The sequence below is a fragment of the Sciurus vulgaris genome (assembly GCF_902686455.1).
Source record: "Sciurus vulgaris genome assembly, chromosome: 14".
In the NCBI taxonomy this organism is placed as follows: Eukaryota; Metazoa; Chordata; class Mammalia; order Rodentia; family Sciuridae; genus Sciurus; species Sciurus vulgaris.
The window spans coordinates 21,569,207-21,589,797 of NC_136475.1; the positions used below are offsets into that span (position 1 = coordinate 21,569,207).

Genomic DNA, 20,591 nt, shown 5'->3' on the forward strand with positions numbered 1-20,591 from the left:
CCTTTTGGAGAAGGCAGAGAGTTTAGGGCCAAGGCCAGGAATCAGACCCAGATGGATTCTGCAGAGCCTGACTCTCAACCACTAGCCCTGGCTGCTTTTTCCTCTCAGGTATTCTGCACAAAGGGTTCTTGTGCAGATACCCTTAGGAAACACTGGGCTTTGCAAAGGTAGTGGGTCTCGACTGCAGGACTTCTCAGCGCTTCCTTTGCCACAGTGGTGTACTCCACAAAGTAAGGGGTGACCCATGTCCTAAACTTCTCTGCCTCTGAACCTCCTTTCATTAGCTGCTATTGGAATCTGAAGATGCAATTAACTGGAATAGTATGGTCAGGTCAGGCAGATCTGGATTGTGAATCATGGCACTGCTACCTCTGGAATTTTGGCTCTGTCTCTTTTTGAGTTTGCTTCTTTGTGAAATGTGGAACCCTGCCTCTTTGGGATATTGTATGGATTAATTTAAATAATTCACATTAGGACTTTGAGCAGTCCTGACACTGGGTGAAGGTTCAGGAATGTGCCTTTCCTCACTCTCAGGGCGTCCTGCTGCCCTGCTTCCCCACCAAACAGCAGAAGAGCTCGCCCACCACGCATCCACACTGCAGCCTGGCACCTGGCCTGTGAGCCCATGCTACCAACATGTCCTAGTGTTCAAGGGGGGCTCTGACCTGCGTGAAGTCACATGGTTTATCTTTGTCCTGTGTAGCAGGTAGGACCAATGTTACCAGGCATGTTATCTTCTGTGGTAAAAGATGGAATACCATGAGGTAAAAATTCTCAGCTATGGGTTCATCCAGGTCAGGATTTAGTCATTTATTCAGCCTTCTCTTTTCCTGTAGAAACAGTTTGAAAGTAATGATGCTGCTCCATGAATTGGTTTCCGTGACCCATATGCCTCTTCTAGGCTGTCCCAGTCCATTGCCTTTGCAGCTTCCACCCCGACTGCAGGGCTGGGTTTTCTTAGCCTCTCGTATTTGGTGTCACGTCTGATTAAAGAGAGACAGAATCAAGTGGGGCTTCCCATTCCCCTAGGGGGCAGAGGGAGGTCGGGTGTCATGGGATGGGAACAGGCAGGGGAGGAGGACAGAGGAGTCTGAAGGAAAGCTCTGGAAAGGTGTGTGCCACTCCCAGAATCATCCTGATATTTTTAGCCTTTTGATTACAAACAGGAGTTTGGTTGCTAATCCCAAGTGTTCATTTATTTGTCTCTACAGACGTTTTGCTGTCAGCTGGAAGAGCTGATCCACTGGCTGTATAATGTCACAGATGTCACTGACCTTGGGTCTCCATCCAGGTCCAGTCTTACGGGTCTCAAGTCTTCTCTGCAGCTTTACCGGGTAATGTGTGGTCCTGGCTAATGACCTTTTCTCTCCCAAGAGTGGTTGCAAAAATACTTAATCACAAAACAAAATCTCAAATAACTGATGCCTAGCATGTTGTAGCTCAATTGACTATTTTACCTGAAACTAATTAGAGGGGCTTTTCAAATTCTAAGTGCTAAAAACTTTGTAAAATGCATGAGTTGATTCCCAGGCCAAAGAGAATTAAGAAAATATACACTGTAAATACTTTAGGGTGTTTTGCATTATGATTTTCCAAATGTCTTAAGGTTTATAATTTTTTAAAAAATTTATATGTGGGTCTGAGTATCAAATTCGGTACCTCACACATGCTAGGTGAGCACTGTATCACTAAGCCACAACCCACCCAGCCCCAAGGGTTTATAATTATTGCTCTGCACTGTTACAGAGCTACCAGTCATGTATGACTGTTGAAATCATGATTTTCATTTGTATTAGCTGCGTGCCCAGTGGCCACAATGTGTAGTGGCTACCACTCTAAGCAATGCAGATATAGAAGTTCTAATGGGTTTTGCTAGTTTTTAAGCATCTGAACTGAAATTGTACTGACTTCAGAATGTCAACAGGGCATTCAGATGAAGCAAATTTAAATAAAAACCTGACATCGATTTGCTTCTGTGTGTCTTTGAGCTTGGATTTTTTTTTTTTTTTTTTTTTTTTTAATTTTTGGTACCACCTTTTCATTAAGGTTCTATTATTTTAAAAATACCTCATTGTGAGAGTTAGTTAACTTGATCCTAGATTAAGCATGTTGAATTGGATTAAGCATATTGAAATTATGTAATTTTTACCCTGAAGCTGGTGGAGCAAATCAGATTCCACTAAAATTCAGGGGGAAGATTGGTGAGGAAAAGGTTTTATTCTAAACCAGTTTTGTAGAGGTTGGAGGAGATCTTTCTGTCTCAACGTCCACCTTTGGAGAATGGAAAGCTTTTATGAGAGGGGAAGGGATACAGTGGGACAAAGGTCAGGGATCCCCTCTTCCAAGACAACCTGGCCTTTCTGAGTCCCTGTTGCCTCCTTATCACATCAAAGGGAACCTCTACCTCCTGGGACCAGCATCTGCATCTTTTTAGATAAACCTGTTACCTTTTGAACTGAGGGAGGGAGAGGGCTTTCTTCAGAATACCCTTGAGAAAGAGAGGTTGAAGACTGAGAAATAGTTCAGGAAAAGTGGGGAGGAGAGGAGGCAGTAGCTCCAAGAAAAAAAAAAATTCATGGAAACACTTTTTTTTTTTTTTTTTTTTTTTTAAAAAAAAGGTAAAAGACCTCCCCAGAAAGTTCTGTCACAACAGCTAATACAGTTAAGCCTTTGTAACTTCTGAGGAGCAGAGACAGCATTTGTCGTCTGAGCCTGATGCTGGTCTAGAAAGAGTTTTTTCTAAAATTGTACAACCTTAAAACCTGACCTTATCTTCAGCAGAAGAGGGTGTGATTTACTAGTTTCTGGGGTTGGCACCACCCTGACTCAGAGCCTGGTTGGGACCACACCCAGGCTGGAGGGAGGGCCTTTGTTTTCTATCTCAGAGCCTGGGCTTGGGCAGGCAGGCCAGCTCCCCACCGCAGGAATGCTGTTTGCTTCAGTGTAGAGAGAGGCTGCCTGAGTTCCAGAAAGAGCTTGAGGAAAGCTGAGTCTCAGGGTCTTCTGTAAACGGACTCCCCCACGTGTGCATGTATCTATAGAGGAGGAGAGGAATTGCCGTTTGACTTATCTCAGTGGCCTTTCCTAGCCTGTCATGACAGGCACTGACAGGCTAACCCCATTCCCTCCATTTTGTCCCTCATGCCATCCTCTGTACCTCAACTTCCAGGCTACCAGAAGCAACTGTCTTGCTCAGATGAGATCTGAGCCAGGACTTGCTCCTGCAGGTCAGGGAGGCCTAAGCCTATATCATACAACTGTGAAAAGTGAGATAGCATCAGTCCCTTCCCCACACAGAATGCTGCATGGTTCATGCACATGTGTGAGTTAACCTTGGGCCCTGCTTAGATTAAGGCCTAGTATAACAGGGCTGAGGTGGTGCCTGCCTATAATTTCAGCTAATCTGAGGCTGAGGCCTTGAAAAGCTGGGAGGTCAAACCAGAGTGGTGGCACATGTCTGTAGTCCACATGACTCAGGAGGCTGAGGCAGGAGGATTGTAAGTTTGAGGCCAGCCTGGGCGATTTAGTAAGATTCTGTCTCAAAATAAAAAATAAAAAAGGCTGGGGATGTAGATCAGTGATAAATCACCCCTAGTTCAATCCCCAGTTTAAAACAAAAAAAAAAAAAAAAAAATTCAACTAGTATAAGTAAGTGTGCATGTTCACATATTAGATTTACTTATTTTTAAGGTGGCAGCTGGGGTGACCTTTTTTTTGTATGAAGTGACAAACTCATTGAGTTCTTGAGGCAGAAAGAGGACACTGGAATATAGTCATTAGTGTTTCTTGAGTGGAGCCAAGAATATTGCTCCCACTACCTCACAGATTCTCCATGTTGAAAGAATACTTCCCATGTTCATCAATGAGTCTGGGATCCCTGACCCTGAATATGTTTCTGTGCTTGCAGGTCATGTTTCTCGAATGTGTCACAGAAACAATTCTTGTAGTCATAATGAAATGAAATGAAATGACCCAGCCCTTTTATTTTTTTATTTTGAGACAGGGTCTTGCTAAGTTGCCCAGGCTAACCTCAAACTTGTAATCCTCCTGCCTCAACCTCCTGAGTTACTGGAATTACGGACATAAGCCACCACACCCAGTTCTGTGTTCACATATTTTAACTGAGGCCTTCCCATACCCTTTTGCACTGTCTTAACGTGGCCAGCATCTAAACTACATAAAGTATCAGGGAATAAAATAAGTATAGGTATCAGGGTAAAGGAAGACTGAAGCCAGGAAAATAGTAAATCCAAGAATGAAATTGTGTCTCAAAAAGTTAAGCACCATGCAGGGCGTGGAGGCTCATGCTTATAATCCCAGCGATTTGGGAGGCTGAAGCAGGAGGATCTGTAAGTTTAGTACCAGCCTCAGCAACATAATGAGACCCTGTCTTGAAAAATAAAAAGGACCGGGGATGTGGTTCTGTGGTTTAAGTGCCCCGGGTTCATTCCATAGTACCAAAAAAACAACAACAAAAAAAGAGTTAAGCACTGAATTATGCCCCATGGATTAAAGGTGGTCAGTTTTGACCTAACACTCCTTAGTGGCTAAAGGAAGATTAAAACAATCACTACAAAGGTTGGTAGCTGTGAGGGAAAAACAGATGAGCTGCTTGGGGAACTTGCCAGTTCCCTGGTGTTGAGGCAGTTACCCCGGGGGTCTGCTGAGGTAGAGGCAGAAGTTGCCAGCAGTCACTAATGCCATGTTCATTGCTTGTTTTTACTTACCAGGTTCAGTACAAGAGTTTATTTTGGGAATCTCATACTCTTGGGAGTTGATGAGAACCCCATAAGATAGGGCACAACAAGAAATCTGTTCATGAGCCAGCCTCAGTCAAACTAAACGGGAAAAAAAATGGGGCTCAAAGAAGATGAAGTTAAACTAGTGCACTGGTTACTTGAGGAATTCCACAGTCCAGCTGGTATCTTCCATTTTAGGGGAATCAAGCCACTTTGCATGGTGTTCATTTTAATTAAGTTTTATAAAACTATAATAATGTTTTGTTTTTCCTTTTCTTTCCCTATATGTCTTAAGCAATTTAAGAAAGATATAGATGAACATCAGTCTCTGACAGACAGTGTCTTACAGAAGGGGGAGATTCTTCTTCAGTGCCTATTGGATAATACCCCAGGTGAGACGTTTAAGGGATTTTTCTTAACATGATTTTTTCATTTTTGATTGACATACAGTTGTACCTATTTATGGGATACAGTGTGGCATTTCAATGTGTGTGTACGATGTGATGACCAGATCAGGGTAATTGGTATATTCATCATCTCAAACACTTATCATTTCTTAGTGCTGGGAACATTTAAAATCCTCTGTACAAGCTATTTTGAAATAACAGTTAGTTATTGTCAACCATAGTGATCTTTCTGTGCTGTAGAACACTAGAAGCAGAGTTGGGGATATACAGCCCAGTGGCATAGGCAAGGCTGTAGGATTAATCATTGGCACTGCAGCTGTACTCCATACCCATTAATCATTCTGTGATTAAAGAGATACCTACCCTTTTGTAAGATTGTTTTGCTTCCACAGGAGAACATGCAGAATTAGGTTTTTGTTGTTTTGTTGTTGTTGTTGTTTCCGTTGTATGTGTGGAGCTGAAGATCCAATCCAGGGTTTCATGAACTCTGGGCAAGCTCTCTACCACTGAGCTACAACCCCAGGCCCCAGAATTTGCATCTGACTTATTTCACTTAATGTTCTATCAATGAATGTGAAATGACAGACTTTCATTCTTTTTGATGCTTTTAATAGTCCACTCTGTATATGTACTCTTTTTATCCATTCATCCATCAGTGGACACTTAGGTTGATTATGAATTGTGCTGAATGAACATGAACATATGAGTGCAGGCACCTCTGACACGCTTTCGTTTCCCAGTAGTAGGACTGCTGGATCACATGGAAGTAGCTTTTGGGGAACTTCCATACTGTTTGCCATAGTGGCTCTGCTGATGTACATCCCTACCAGCAGTATGAGTGTTCCCCCTTTTCCAAATACCTTTATTCTTTATTTTGTTTCTTTTTGGTAATAGTCATTTTAACTACAGTGAGATTATATCTCATGGTGCTTCTAAGTTGTATTTTCATCATGATTAGTAATACTGAGCATTTTTTCATATATTTCTTGCCATTTAAAATGTCTTGCCATTTAAAAAATGTCAACATTCAGGTGTTTTAACCATTTTTAAATGAGGTTATTTGGTTTTTTTGTTATTTGAATTCCTTGTATACTCTGGGAGTTAATCCCCTGTCAGATGACTAGTTTATAAATACCTTTTCCATTCTGTAGGTCTCTTCATTGTTGTTTCCTTTGCTGTACAGAAGCTTTTTGTCAACATAATCATTTGTCAGTTTTTGCTTTTATTGCCTGTGCTTTTAGGGTCATATCCAAAATGCCCAGACCAATGTCCTGAAGCCTTTTCTCATGTTTTACTCTAGTAGTTTCATAGTTTTAGGTCTTATGTTTAAGTCTTTGATCCATTTGGGGTTGATTTTTGTATAAGGTTAAAGATGGGGATCATGTTTCAGTCTTCTACATGTGGATATCCAGTTTCCCAGCACCATTTATTGAAGAGACTTTCACCAGCATTCTTGCTGCCTTTGTCAAAAATCAACTGACTGGGGGCTGGGGTTGTGGCTGGGGTTGTGGCTCAGTGGTAGTGCACCTGCCTGGCCAACCTGAGGCACTGGGTTCAATCCTCAGCACTACATAAAAGTAGTAAAGGCATTGTGTCCATCTACAACTAAATTATATTAAAAAAAAAAAATCAATTGACTGTAGATGTGTAGATTTCTAATTCCCTATTCTGTTCCATTGGGTCTATGAGTGTGTTTTTGTGCTTGAGGGGCTTTTGTTGTTGTTGTTTTTATTTTGGTGGTTTTTTTGGTTGTTGTCGTTGTTTTGTTTTTGTCTATTTTGTTTGCGGTCCTGGGGATTGAACCCAGGGTCTCACACATGCTAGGCAAGCACTCTACCTTTGAGCTGTGTCCTCAGCCATTTCATTTTATTTTGACAGGGCTCAAAGTTGCCCAGGCTGGCCTCAAACTTGAGATCCTCCTGCCTCAGCATCCAGAGTAGCTGGGATTACAGGCATGTGCATCTGTGCCCAGCTTCTTGGGCTTCTAATTTAACTAGTTTAATCCTTCTTAGCAGCAGGCCCAGGGACCCATGCTGTCCCTGATGAGAATCCGGTGTTGCAGGACGCACCCCCCACTTGCCTTAGAGTCACATGGGGACTTCTGCCAGCTCCTTAAGTCATCGTCATCATCCCTGCAAAACCAGGTTGGGGTAGCTGTCATTAGAAGTAAGCCTATCAGAAACGGAACTTAAGTTTTTAAAGGAAAAAAAAAGAAATTAGGCATTACGCTTGCAAGAATGGCACTCATTTGCTTATATAGTTTCCTGGTAGTGTTCTGGGTGGGAATCCTGGTTATATCCTAACAATCCTTATTTGTGGCTGGGTTATTCCGTGGGTAACACTCAGGGTTCCCCACTTTACTCAGCTCAGGTTAAACTCTGGTTTATCTGCCTTATATTCTGCTTTGGGGAAGGATTTGTTCCGGAAATTCTCCATCAAGAGGAGTTTGAGAAGAGCCTATTTTCATGGATTAGACTGAGTGAAGAATTAAACTGGTGAGAGGGAACAGGGTGGCAGTGGCATGCAAACCAAGCTCAAGCCATTGTGCAGGATGGGTTCCCAACTGGTGCTGTGAGAATCAGAGACTAAGAGTACTTCTAGCTGGCCATGATGGTGCACGCCTGCAATCCCAGCAATTCGGGAGGCTGAGGCAGGAGGATCACAGGTTCAGAGCCAGCCTAAGCAACTTAGCAAGACCCTATCTCAAAATAAAAAGGGCTAAGCAAAAAACCAAAGGCCGGATGTTTTCTCTGATAAGTGCATGACAGTATATAACGAGGGGGGATGGCAGGGGGGAAGAGAAGAATGAACTTTAGATGGTGTAGAGGAAAATGGGGTGGGAGGGGGTGGGGGATGGAAAGATAGAATGAAACAGTATTGCCCTGCGTATATTTATGATTACATGAATGGTGTGAATCTACATTGTGTACAACCACAGAAATGAAAAGCTGTACCCCATTTGTGTACAATGAATCAAAATGCAGTCTGTAAAAATAAAAAAAATTTTTAATAAGAAAAAATATATATTAAAAAGGGGGTGGGGTCTGGGGATGTAGCTCAGTGGTAAAGCACCCTGGGTTCAATCCCCAGTGCCAAAAAAAGAAGAGAACTTCTGAGTGTGCCAGGTGCCTGCGATTTATATCTATCTTTGTCCTTATAGGGGAAGAGGTATGATATGGAGGTTAAAGCCTTGAACTGATGAACTCCCCAAAGTAGCCCCTCGTTTCCTGTAAGACTATGTACAAACAAATGCTTAAAGATCCCATCTGTCTTTTGCCTCAGCTTTGGAGTGATATGAGATTTACACTGGAATCCAACAGTATAAGCAAAGCTGAGCAGGACCCCAGGAGCTTTGAAAAGGCACCTTTTTTTGAGGCACACGTAAAAGAGTAGTGGGCATGTACTAGGGAGGTGGAGTAGAACAAGGTTTCTCAGCCCCAGCACAGTTGCTGTATGTTGTAGAGGGTTTTCCTATGCAATTGCGGGAAGTTTAGCAGCATCCCTGACCCCACTAGATGCCAGTAAGCTTTCTCACTCCCACAGTGTATAACCCGAAGCACTTCCAGACATTGTCAGTGGTACCCAGGGAAGTCACTGAGTCGACAGAGGGGTCCTAATGGACAGTGACCCCTGAAGGGTTTACAGCAGGGAAATGATCTCTCATTATGTGCGCCCTTTGCAATTCTCTGCCCCGTGAAGGCCTTTGTTCAGGCTCTTCCCTTGTTCCCTTGTTCTTTAGGTTTTATATCAGGGCACAAACTCAGTATGCCAAGCTTCTTTGCTGCTATAATTACACCAGCATTTTACTGAACACTTAGCATGGGCTAAAACAGTTGGCTTTTTTTTTTTTTTTCCCATTTAATCACAGCTCTGTGAGATAGATGCTATTATTACCTTACAGAGTTGTGAATTGGCCTGAGGCAGCCCCTGCGAGCTGACTCTCTACTGCCATACTGCCATCAGAGTCTGGAGGTGTGGGGGCCTGAGCAGGAAGGGAGAGAGCTCAAATGCAGGAGCCTCTTTTCTCATGGAAGCCGTATGTGAAAGTGGGACTGACCTTCACTTTAAAGTTTGCCAGCAGTTTTCAGTAGCTGGCCTGTAATAAGAACACCCCACTTGACTTGCTGCTCTCAGAAGGGATCGTGGGGTAATTTAGGGGCCAGAAGAGGAGACTTTGCATTAGAATTTGTCATTCTGATACGCATCCAGGCTCTCAGATTGGTTCAGTGCCCCTCCCTGTCCTCTGCCTGGAATCATCAGAACACTTGGCTGTTTTGTGAAGATCACAAGCTCCTCCTGACGCTTCACACTTTTCTTCCTCCTAGAGCACCCTGACCAAGGGAGCCAGCCAGCACACATCCACTCCTGCCCAGCTTCAGAGCCCGCTCTTACTTGGCCTCAAGTATAACCCTAGGGTTGTGAGGCCTAAATTTACTTTTCCCTCGAAGAGATCCCCATCTCAGTTCCTTGTACAGGTTAACAGTTCTGTCTTGCACCTCAACTCCTTATGGGTCAAATGACCAGAACCTGTTTGCGTTAGCTAAACAAGGCCCCTTTTTATTTTGAGACAGGGTCTTGCTAAGTTGCTTAGGCTGGCTCTGAACCTGTGATCCTCCTGCCTCAGCCTCCTGAATTGCTGGAATTGCAGGTGTGCACCATCATGGCCAGCTAGAAGTACTCTTATTTATTCCATTAAAACGCAGAAGTTAGGAGCTGGGTGTGGTGGCACATGCCATTGACCTGGGGAGGCTGAGGCAGAGGAGGATCACAAGTTCAAGACCAGCATGAACAATTTAGCGAGACCCTGTCTCAAAATACACAATAAAAGGGGTGGGGGTGTAGCTCAATGGTTGAGTGTCCCTGGATTCCATCCCCAATACTGCAAAAATGAAAGCCATCCTGGGAAATGATTCTCTTCTTCATTTCCCTTTCCAGCTTCTCTCTTCCTTTACCCCTATGGTCTAAAATTAAAGTACAGTCAAAAAGTTGCCCTGAATTCCATTGACAACACACAGGAAGGCTGAGCAAAGTCTGAAGGTGGCGGGGGACACCCAGCTCATCCACCCTTACGGCCAAGCTCTACTGCACATCTCTGCCACGCCAGCTCTCTAGAGTTGTCAGGACAGCACTTTGCCCTGATGACATAGCGCTATGCGGCTTCCCCAGGGGCTGATCTCAACACAGCCAGCCTGTATTCCTCCTTCCGCCCATCCAGTCAGCATTGTCTGCAGACAGCAGCTTCCCCCTTTCCCTTCCTCTGTTGGCAGATGTTGCAGCTGTGGCAGGAAACCAGGGAGCATGTTAACACAGCTGATAAAGGCACCGGAAGCTAAGGCAGCCTTTGTGCTTAACTAAATTCTTTTTTGAAGGAAAAAAAAGTCTACTGTGTGCGAAGTACTGACCGTAGCCCATCCCTTCCTCACATGAACACAGCAACACTAAGTGAAGCCTGGCCTAACAGTTTTGCCTCAGCCTGCTCTCAGATCATTTTAAGTCTTTTTTCACTTAGGACCCACAGAAGGGTTCATAAGCATCCCCCAGTACATTACCAAACCCCCATATGTGAAATGGTAGTCCCAAGGCCAATGAAAGTTGATAGGAGCTGTTATCTTGGCATGTTTTTATTTAAGCTTTATGCCCGACAGGATGTGAATGTGCCCTATCTCGTCTTTATAAACTTAAATTATATCATTCAACAGAAAGCCATGTCTCTGTCCTCTACTGTCAATTATGAAATTCCAAAGTATAGCCAGTGAATTCTTAGCTTTAATTGGAAGTTACCAATGTAGCCAGGTGTGGTAGTACATGCCTGTAATCTGAACTACTCAGGAGGCTGAGGCAGGAGGATTCCAAGTTCCAGGTCAGCCTGGATAACTTAACAAGACCCTGTCCCAAAATATAAAAAGAGCTGAGGATGTACTCAAAGGTAGAATGTGCCCCTGGGTTAATTACCCAGTACTGCAACAACAAAAGAAAATTAACAGATCCTCCAGTGCCACATAAGTCCTTGGAGCACCACTGTTTTTAAAAAAATGGGTGGGCATTCTGAAACTATTGCCACCGCCCTGTTTCAAGCAAAATGCTGTATCTTTGTATAACCTCCTTGTTAGTTTTAAAGGATGTCCTTGGGAGGATCGCAAAGCAGTCTGACGAGCTGGAGAGCCATGCAGATCGCCTTTACGACTCTATCTTAGCTTCTTTGGACATGCTGGCTGGCTGCACCCTTCTCCCTGACAGTAAGCCAGTGGCAGCAAAGGACCGTCCATGTAAAGGGGTTTAATCCGGTAAGTAGAGGAACCCAGAAGAAAGTCTGCCCTCTAACCCCAGGGCTGATTAGGGATAAGAGCTGCAGAAAGTGCTGGAGGAAGGCTGCCTGTGGAGCTGAAAAAGGAGTCGCTAACATTGCCAGGAAGGAGGGCGTGCGTCTTCCTGTGGCAGTGAAAGCCCACTTCGGTGTCTTCATTGCCTGGTCTCACCCCTGCTGCCGGCTAAGAACATAAGTGCCCTGTGCTTCCATTCGTATTGCATTCTCCCCCATTCCTACCCATCAGCAGCAAAACTGTCCCGTACTTTGTTTCTGCAGTACACTTCGCCATTACAGGGCCTGCAGGCTCTTCTCACCCACCCAATTTTGTGCTCATCTCCAAGCATCTCTGCCCATGGAAACCTAGAGTTACTGCTACCTCGCCACACCCCAACCCCCTTGCCACGAAGGGCAAATTTCCCACATCACTCCTTCCAACAAGGGCTGGGGGACAGAATAAAACACATCTTCAAGACTTACATTGTACAACTTTTTTTTTCATCCCTTGAAAGGTCAAACAGGGAGAGTTAGGAAAGAAGGTAAGAGAAAAGAGGGGCTGACTGACACCCACCCTGGGTTTCCACTGCCCAAAACTTCACAATTTCACAGCTTTACTTTCTCTGAAACTTCCTCCCCTACAAAATGATTTTCTAGAAGTGAATTCACTGTAGCTGTGTTAACAGCAGTGAGTCCCTGCATTTTTACTTCAAAGCAATTTTAGTAATCATTTTAGTTCTGAAATGGATGTATGTGATTGCCATTATTTCTTCCTGCAACATCATGCCTGTAACAAATGCTGCTTTCTCTTTCAGGCATCTTCTCAGGCAGAGATGAAACTGTCAGACAAAAGTTGACCCTTGGGAATGAAACTGTCAAGAAGTACTTCCAAGAGCCATTTAACAGTTAAGTCAAGGGGAAAGCATAACTCTAATGTATTTTTAGCTTTAAATGCCTTTCTCTTCTCTGAAGTAAGGGCTACTAAATTTATTTACAAAGAACCCTTCCAAACTAAAGTTTTCTTTTTGGTGCTTCTCTAAAGAAAGCATGTGACTTTGCAACGTCTGTTAAAGTAAGATTTACAGGTCTTGCCTCCCCTGTATCCTGTTTGAAAAAAAAAAAAAAACGAAACAGCAAAGCTCCTAAACTCTTCTGCCTGCTGAGATCATTCATAGAAGGCTGCTTTGAGAAAGAAGATTCCAAACACTTGGTATTCACAGGCATACAAAGGGATCAAGTGAGGCTTAGGTTTGTAAATTCCTTTTTGAAAATTTTATATACATGAGATTTTAGTCCTCAGTCTGCAGAAGAAAAGGGGTAAATGAATAGAACCTCTATAAACTACTGCAGGCAATTATGACATATTTTGCCATCTTCAGGGCTTGGGTCTTCACCTTCCTGCCTAGTATCTTGAAGAAAATGTGAGGGAACTCTCTGGGAGGATCATGTCCCTCCACTCCTACTCCCTTGGAGACTAGTCCAAGGTCAGGGAAGTGAATGGATAGGATCACACAGTCTGGTTCACTACAAAAACTAAAGCTGTCAATAAAGGATAAAAGGGAATTCTTTGTTGCTTAGGAGTTGGCGTGTTAAAGTACCTTGTCAGAAAAGGGAAAAATATATATGGATATAAATATATTAAAGCATTAATTCTACAGCTTTTTGAGATTCTCAAAAAAAAGCACCTAAAATGTTGTTTTGACTTTGAATGAATGTCAAAGAAACACAACATTAATAGGATCTAAAGTCCCTATTATTAAATGTGATTTTTCTGCTTCTAAATTTCTCAGACTTTATAGTCACCAGAAAATTACTGTAAATTCTAATAATGAAAAGTTAACCATTCACAATTAACTATTCAATAGTAGCTTCCCATCCCAAAAAATAAGTTCTTAAAAAGACAGGTATGCCCAATGGCCTCTATTTTTAAATTGACACATTTTACCTTTTCATTGATGTGGCTATAAACTGGAACATGGTTTTCCACTGAGTATGTAGAGTAACCTTTAGTGAATTACACCCGTTCACTTACTAGTGTCTGACAATCATCAAAATTAGTCTGGGGCTGGGGCTGAGTGGTAGAGTATTTGCCTAGCATGTGTAAAGGACTGGGTTAGATTCTCAGCACCACATATAAATGAATAAAATAAAGGTCTATCAGCAACTAAAAAAAATTTTTTTAATTAGTCTGTATTATTAAAAAATTGAGATAACCTTATAGAAGCAAACTGGCCAATATACCAATCGAGCTCATATTGCGGCATTCTCAAAGTAATATCAGCTTCAACTGACAAATTTGCAGATTCTATTATTTTGGAATATCCTGTTTCTCAAAGAAGGTGCTGCCTTAGCTATAAGTGATACTTTTGTTCATCCTCTTTGAAATAAGGTGTGACTAAAAGGGTGCTAACTTTAGAAGTTGGCTCTAGCCACTGAGGAATAGCAACACAACTGTTAACGGTAACCTTCAGTTTGAGGCCCCGCCCCCTCTTACAACTCAAATTGTTTCAACCTAGGAAGATGCTGGCTGGGTTAGGTCCAATCAGCCAGCTTGGCTGGCACATTGTGAAATACTAAAAATTAACTTTCTTAGTAGTCCTCTAACAATGAATGGAATTTGTATCCATAGGGAGGTGGCAAAACAAAAGGCTGGATTGGCAGTTTTTGAGATTTTTTTGTCTTGTACATCCAGGGTGAAGTGCTAACAAATGGGAGACTGTTACAGTACAGGGCTATTTTAAAACTTAAAACGGGAATGTGAAGGGTTTATGTAAGATATGCCGGAATGGTAATGTATATGCTAAAGGAAATTTCTATCCAAGAGGAGACAGCAGGAAGTTAACTGTTCAAACCATAATGGCTGTTACTCTGTAAGGATTCCCCAGAGCTTGCACAGCTCAGAACACTCTTCAGGTAACAGCTAATTTATGGCACCAGTCATATTTACATCGTGGCAAGTGATGATTCTTTTAATTTGTGAACAGGCCCATAGTAGCCTTGAAATGTTTGTACTTGAAATAGGGTTAGAAATGGGAATTTATTTTTTCTCAATACTACAATTATTGGCTTATACATAAAAGCAAATAGTGCAGCATGCTGAAATATGTCAGTTTTTGACCACCCCAGGGGAAAGAACACTAGACTTCTCCAAACCAAGTCTGTGCAAATGCTCACATTAAAATAAATTCATGTAATATTTTCTGCTAACTCACCAATTAAACATCTTTTGCTGTATGAAACTAAAGTGCATGGCATCACATTATCTAATATCTGTTTTTTTATCATTTAGCTATTTTAGAAAATGCTTTCTGAACTTCATACTGTACTGATAAAAAAGAAAAAGAAACTTTTTCTTTTTTAAGCATTAAAAAAAAAAAAAAAGAGATCTTCACCCAAATAACTATTAGTGACTTCAGGAATTTGTCAGTTGCCTTATGTAAGGATGAATAGATCCAACAAGCACGTCTATAATACAAAGTAAACTATGATTTTATTGTGAAATTCTCATAGATGGAAAATTAAATTGAATATTTATTCTGTCCATTTCATTTTTACAATAATCTTACCACTTATTTTTGTACCATGTATTTCAATTGCCTGTTTAGTGAAAAATAAAAAACCTATAATTTTTGGCTTGTTTTTCACTTAAATTTTCTCATTAAAGACCCCCACAATAAAATGTGTTGCCAACAGCCACATCCAAGCCCCTATGTGAAGAATGTTTGGCTGCTGCTTCAACCTAAAGAAACAATCCTTGACTTCTGTCACCTTAAAATGGTAGTGTCAGCAAAAGACTTGTTTCCCATAATAAAATAAAAACAAACCCTAGGATCTTGAAGGTCCTATTTAACAAAATTTTCACACATGCAAAATTTCACTGAAATAAATATATTTCTCTCATTTATAATTCCCACCCAGCATTCATGTTTTCAGTTAATTTTTAGGAATATAATTTCTAAAATTAGGGCACTCAAGTTTCCTGCTTTCTACTTTAATGCTTAAACTCTCCAACATGAGTATACAATTGTGAAGGACAAAATAGGTGACATCTGACTCGGCATGGAAGAAACTTCAGCACATTATCTGATCATCTGCCAATGAGGAAGGGTGTGCCGCTCTTCACTGCTACCACAGATGAATTAACAAACTCTTGATCAGTGGAGCCATTTCAAATGGTTTTAGAGAAGGATCAGAAATGATGGGCTAGACAGCATACATTCTAAACTTGTTTTCCATACAATTTGAGCTTCTTGAACCACTGAAGCTGATTAAATCCCTACACAGCACAGAAGCTGCCCTAGGTCATTTATTAGGTTTATTATCTAGAAAGCAAATAACTGGATGCTGCGCTACAGGTAGGCCTCTACAAGTGCCTTGGTTGCACACACAAATGGCTGTTTTCAGCATAATGCAAGGCTCTATTTCCCTTTAACCATAAGAATTAAAACAATACTTATCACCATACAGTTTGATATTACTTCCAATAAGTACAATATTTATTAAACATATCTTCAGTTGTTTTGTTACATAGTGTGCAACAAATTACAATATTCTGCAGCCACAAATTATATGCAGAGTATGAAGAAACTATTAATCAGATAGTGTAATCTTTCCATTTATAACTCTACAAGGAAGAACTAGCAAATCAGATCTTACATAGAACATCTCACTAAACTTTATGCATGGAAAGTGACAGACACTGGTTGTGCTGTTTGATACAAAATGGCTGAACTTCATCTTCAGAAGACTAAACCCGACATCTAAACATGCCAATATAAACATCAAAACAAAATATATTCTAACCAACCACGGGAAACAGTCTGGTATCAGGAAAGCAACAAGGATTACACACATTATTTTATAAACCAGCACACAAAGGTTTAAAACAGTTCTGAAAATGAAGTTAGCTGTCTTGAGTCAAGGGAATAAAAAAAAAGTCAGTATTGACCATTTACAATCTCTGACCTTTGTGGAGACGGTAAGAATCTGTTGTAGTGCAGCTACATACAGTACAATTCAGGCAATTTTGTTTTTCACTTGGGTTCAGATTGCAAATTCATTGCTGTGAGAAAAGGACGGAGGCAAATTTTAGCAGCAACCTCCACCTGACTGCTTGACTGGAGTGCTCTGAATTTTAACATTGGACTTCTCTGCGCCACCAGCTGTCGCTCCAGGGCCCATTCGCTTTTTAATCTCAGCTGCCATCGTCATGAAAGACTGTTCTACATTCGTTGCATTCTTAGCACTGGTTTCCAAAAATGGAATTCCAAGGGAATCAGCAAATTCCTAAAAGAAATAAGGCATAATGAACATTGAAAAACCTTTTTCACTTAGTCCATTCCTGCCATCTAAAATGGGAGTGACAAGAGTCTAAAAGTTGAATGGATCCAAAAAGACACCCACTACATGAATAACTGTCAGCATTCTAGTACACATTTTTAAGTGTTAAGGTAGTTGTATGGCCATCATGTGACTCCATACCCATAAAAGAAGTTCAACAACTTCAAATTCAATTTGAAAAAACAAACTGTAAACATACCTTTGCTGTTGTGTAGTCTACGACTTTCTTTGTGGTTAGATCACATTTGTTCCCTACCAACAACTTGTTGACATTTTCACTGGCATAACGATCTATTTCCTGCAGCCACTGTTTGACATTATTGAAGGACTCCTAAAAAGACATTTTTAAGAATGATCATATAGTTCGAGAGGCTTGAATAAGAAAATAACTTGAGAGGAAAATGCAGCTTAATATTTAAACTGGCAAACCCAACTGGTTTTGGAATATGCAATTTGAATGTACTACTACAAAAGTTTTTGAAATTCAATAAAATTTTGGTTTATGAATAAGTGTTAATAAGTATTACTCGCAGATGCATCGCGAGATGCTATTTGGGCTAGGCATGGTGGTGCACATCTGTAATCCCAGAGGTTCAGGAGGTTGAGACAGGATCTTGAGTTCAAAGCCAGTCTCAACAATAGCAAGGCACTAAGCAACTGAGATTATCTCTAAATAAAATACCTAGAACTGGGGATGTGGCTCAGTGGTTGAGTTCCCCTGTGTTCAATCCCTGGTACCCAAAAATAAAGCTATTTGGGCTGGGGGTGTGTAGTTCAGTGATAGAGGGCTTGCCTGACGTGAGGTCCTGGGTTTGATGTGCACTGGGGAAAAAATATAAATATACTTTTCCACTCATTTAGAGGATGAAGTTTTTTATTTTAGAACATATCATGGTAATGTGAAGAGATTTTTGAAATTAGGACCTTCCCCTGCTTTTCTGGAGATAGGGTCTTGCTATGTTGCCCAGGCTGGCCCCAAATTCCAGATCTCCCACAACCCTCCCACTTTACCATTTCTGGTATCTGGGACTATAGGTGGCTGCCCTGCCATTTTTTCCCTAGTGGTAATGACCCACACCCAATGCTTCTAGTGGCACTGACTATTTGTAAGTTATCTTAGTTCACAGCTCAGATGAGATTTTGAGATTTAACATTTGCTGTAAGAAAAATGAATTCAGGGCTGGGGATGTAGCCCAGTGTTAGAATGCTTGCCTAGCATGTACAGGGCCTGCCACAAATACGGGTTTTTATTCTTTCTGATGGGGGGGGGGGGGAGATGATCCTGAAATCTGCTACGTTTCTGATCAACAGAAAACTTACGGCCCTTGGATCACATTCTCCCCACCATTCTATATTCTTTCTACATCTTCCTAACCTTCTCAGACATTCACTCCTAAAATCCTCCTATAGCACATTCCGTTCAAATTCTGTTTCTGAACCCTAACCAACACAGGCAGAGTTCCCTAATCTCCCCTTTGGCAGTTCTTCTAGGAAGATTCTAATCATCAGGTACATTCTTGTTAATACGTAAAATGAACACAACATAAGAACAGGCCATAATTCCCTACAATTCTTGCCCTAGATCAGTTATTTAGTTGATGACTACTTTCTCTTGAAAGCAAATGTAAAATTGTCTATTTACTAAAAGGAAATAAATGTCTAAATGGTTCACTGGGGGAGAGAGGGCAGTACTAGGAATCAAATCCAAAGCCTTAAGCATGCTAGGCAAGTGCTCTACTACTAAGCTACATCCCCAGCCCATAATTCACATTTTTATTTGAGGAGAGTTGTCGAGGTTTTTGTTTTTTTGGAACTAGGGATTAAACCTAGAAGTACTTAACATCTCCAGCCCTTTTATTTTTTGAGACAGGGACTCACAAAGTAGCTTAGGCCCTCGCTAAATTGTTGAGGCTGGCTTTGAACTCACAATCCCCCTGCCTCAGCCTCCAGAGATGCTGGGATTACAAGTGTGCAGCACAGTGCCCATGATGAAGTCTTCTGCCATGAAAATAATACTGATGTCTTACATTAAAGTAAAAGAATCTGACATTAGTCAAATAGTAATAACTTTTACTTTGTCACCGTAACACCGTCTTCTCTTGGAACTTACCTGATCTGTCACATCATACACAACTATGATGCCATGGGCTCCTCTGTAATAACTGGAGGTGATTGTTCGAAATCTTTCTTGGCCTGCTGTGTCCCACTATTACAAAACAATCAAGAAACCAAACAATTCCATTAAGATAGTTGCAGAAAGGGAAGGTACAGGAGAAGGGAAAATAATCTAGATTTTATAGTTGTACAGATTGTTAGGATTTGATATGGAAACAACAAACAACAACAGTTAATATGGTCACATTAAACTGCACTATCTAATACATGGAAGTCCAAAACAGAAGGTAATGCCTGCAATTTAGCTGGAGGTAATGCTAACCAAAATCATAAAGCTCTTTGTGATCAGAAACCATGTATGATCAGAAACCATAGCTATTCATATTCTCCACAGCCCTTAACACTATGCTAGGCATACATGTTGACTTGGTTAAGAAAGTGACTGGCCCAAAGCACCATGAACAGAAATATATCCACAAGGCACTGGTTAGCACATTTTATGATCATGGAAAGAAAGAAAAGGATCTATTTCAGGTAACTACCCATCCAGATAGCATTTCAACCACTGCAGCTAGGAACTATCTTAATCCTAGAAAAAATAATGAAAGACACAACATTAATACTGTGAGTTTTAAAAAAAAAATTTTTTTTAAATACCAAAAAGCAAACTCAGTTCTTACAAAGCCTTGGTTTTTATGCAAGCACAGGGAAATAAGCACAAAATTGTGTAAACTACACCCTAATTCTGGTTCAGCCCCAATTACTGTCTGTTGCTCTATCAAGATTAGCATCCCAGACCAAGGGGTTACTGTTTCTCCCTCTGGACTTAGCCTGCATTCTCCTTTGAATGTTTATATGCTTTCCAAAATAAAAATGTGTGCATGTCTAGAAGAGTGGAAAAAGAAAATGGCCCTGGTTTTAACAAGGATGATGGGCATTTTTGTTTAAGTTGCTCCTAAACAATGGCCTCTTCTTTAAAAAGTGTATAATTAACTGGGTGCAGTGGCCCATGCCTGTAATCCCAGCAACCTGGAAGACTGAGACAGGAGGATCACAAGTTCAAAGCCAGCCTTAGCAACTTAGTGAGACCCTGTCTGAAAATAAAAAAATAAGGGCCAGAGATGTAGCTCAGTGGTGAAGTGCCCCTGGGTTCAGTCCCCAGTACCAAAAACAAAGAAGTGTATAATTAGAATAGTTACTAAAAGTTACTGATAGAGCTGGGGAGGTAGCTCAGTATTCTAGCATGCCACAAAGCCCCAGGGTTTGATCCTGAGCACCCTGAAACACCAAAAAAACCTTGTAATTTTGGTAAAATCTGAAGACCAACTGGATATTAACATTAAGTGTCAATATTGTTAGATGTGATTTAAAAAATAGTAATAGAGTAATCTAAGACCATTGCATTCTGGAGGGAAAAAAAAGTAATTTTTTGGGGGGCGCAAAGGGTATGATACTAGGGATGGAACCCAGGGGCACCTATTTCCCAAGCCATTTTTATGATTCATTTTTTAAAATTTGAAAACAGGGTCTTCACTAAGTTACTTAGGGTCTTGCTAAGTTGCTAAGACCAGTCTTGAACCTGAAATCTTTCTGCCTCCTCCCAAATCACTGGGATCACAAGCATACACCACCACCACCAACTGGCTGGTGATTAACTTTAATATACTTAATTCCCAGGAGAAAAAAAAA

The 20,591-nt window shown here is 41.3% G+C and overlaps 2 protein-coding genes across 3 annotated transcripts in view; one reads left to right on the forward strand and one right to left on the reverse strand.

Moving 5' to 3' along the window:
* Positions 1–15,594, forward strand: part of CEP68 (centrosomal protein 68) — a 28,554-nt gene extending 12,960 nt beyond the window's left edge. The window contains exons 4-7 of the mRNA XM_079110805.1: positions 1,212–1,334; positions 5,035–5,131; positions 11,257–11,430; positions 12,263–15,594. Of these exons, the coding sequence (XP_078966931.1) occupies positions 1,212–1,334; positions 5,035–5,131; positions 11,257–11,426 (390 nt within the window). The 3' untranslated portion in view covers positions 11,427–11,430; positions 12,263–15,594. The remainder of the gene's footprint in view (positions 1–1,211; positions 1,335–5,034; positions 5,132–11,256; positions 11,431–12,262) is intronic.
* Positions 14,919–20,591, reverse strand: part of RAB1A (RAB1A, member RAS oncogene family) — a 29,803-nt gene continuing 24,130 nt past the window's right edge. For both annotated transcript variants that reach the window (XM_079110806.1, XM_079110807.1), the window contains exons 4-6: positions 18,898–18,993; positions 16,987–17,118; positions 14,919–16,733 (exon numbers count right to left, since the gene is read on the reverse strand). In XM_079110806.1, coding sequence (XP_078966932.1) covers positions 16,536–16,733; positions 16,987–17,118; positions 18,898–18,993 — 426 coding nt within the window. In that variant the 3' untranslated portion in view covers positions 14,919–16,535. The remainder of the gene's footprint in view (positions 16,734–16,986; positions 17,119–18,897; positions 18,994–20,591) is intronic.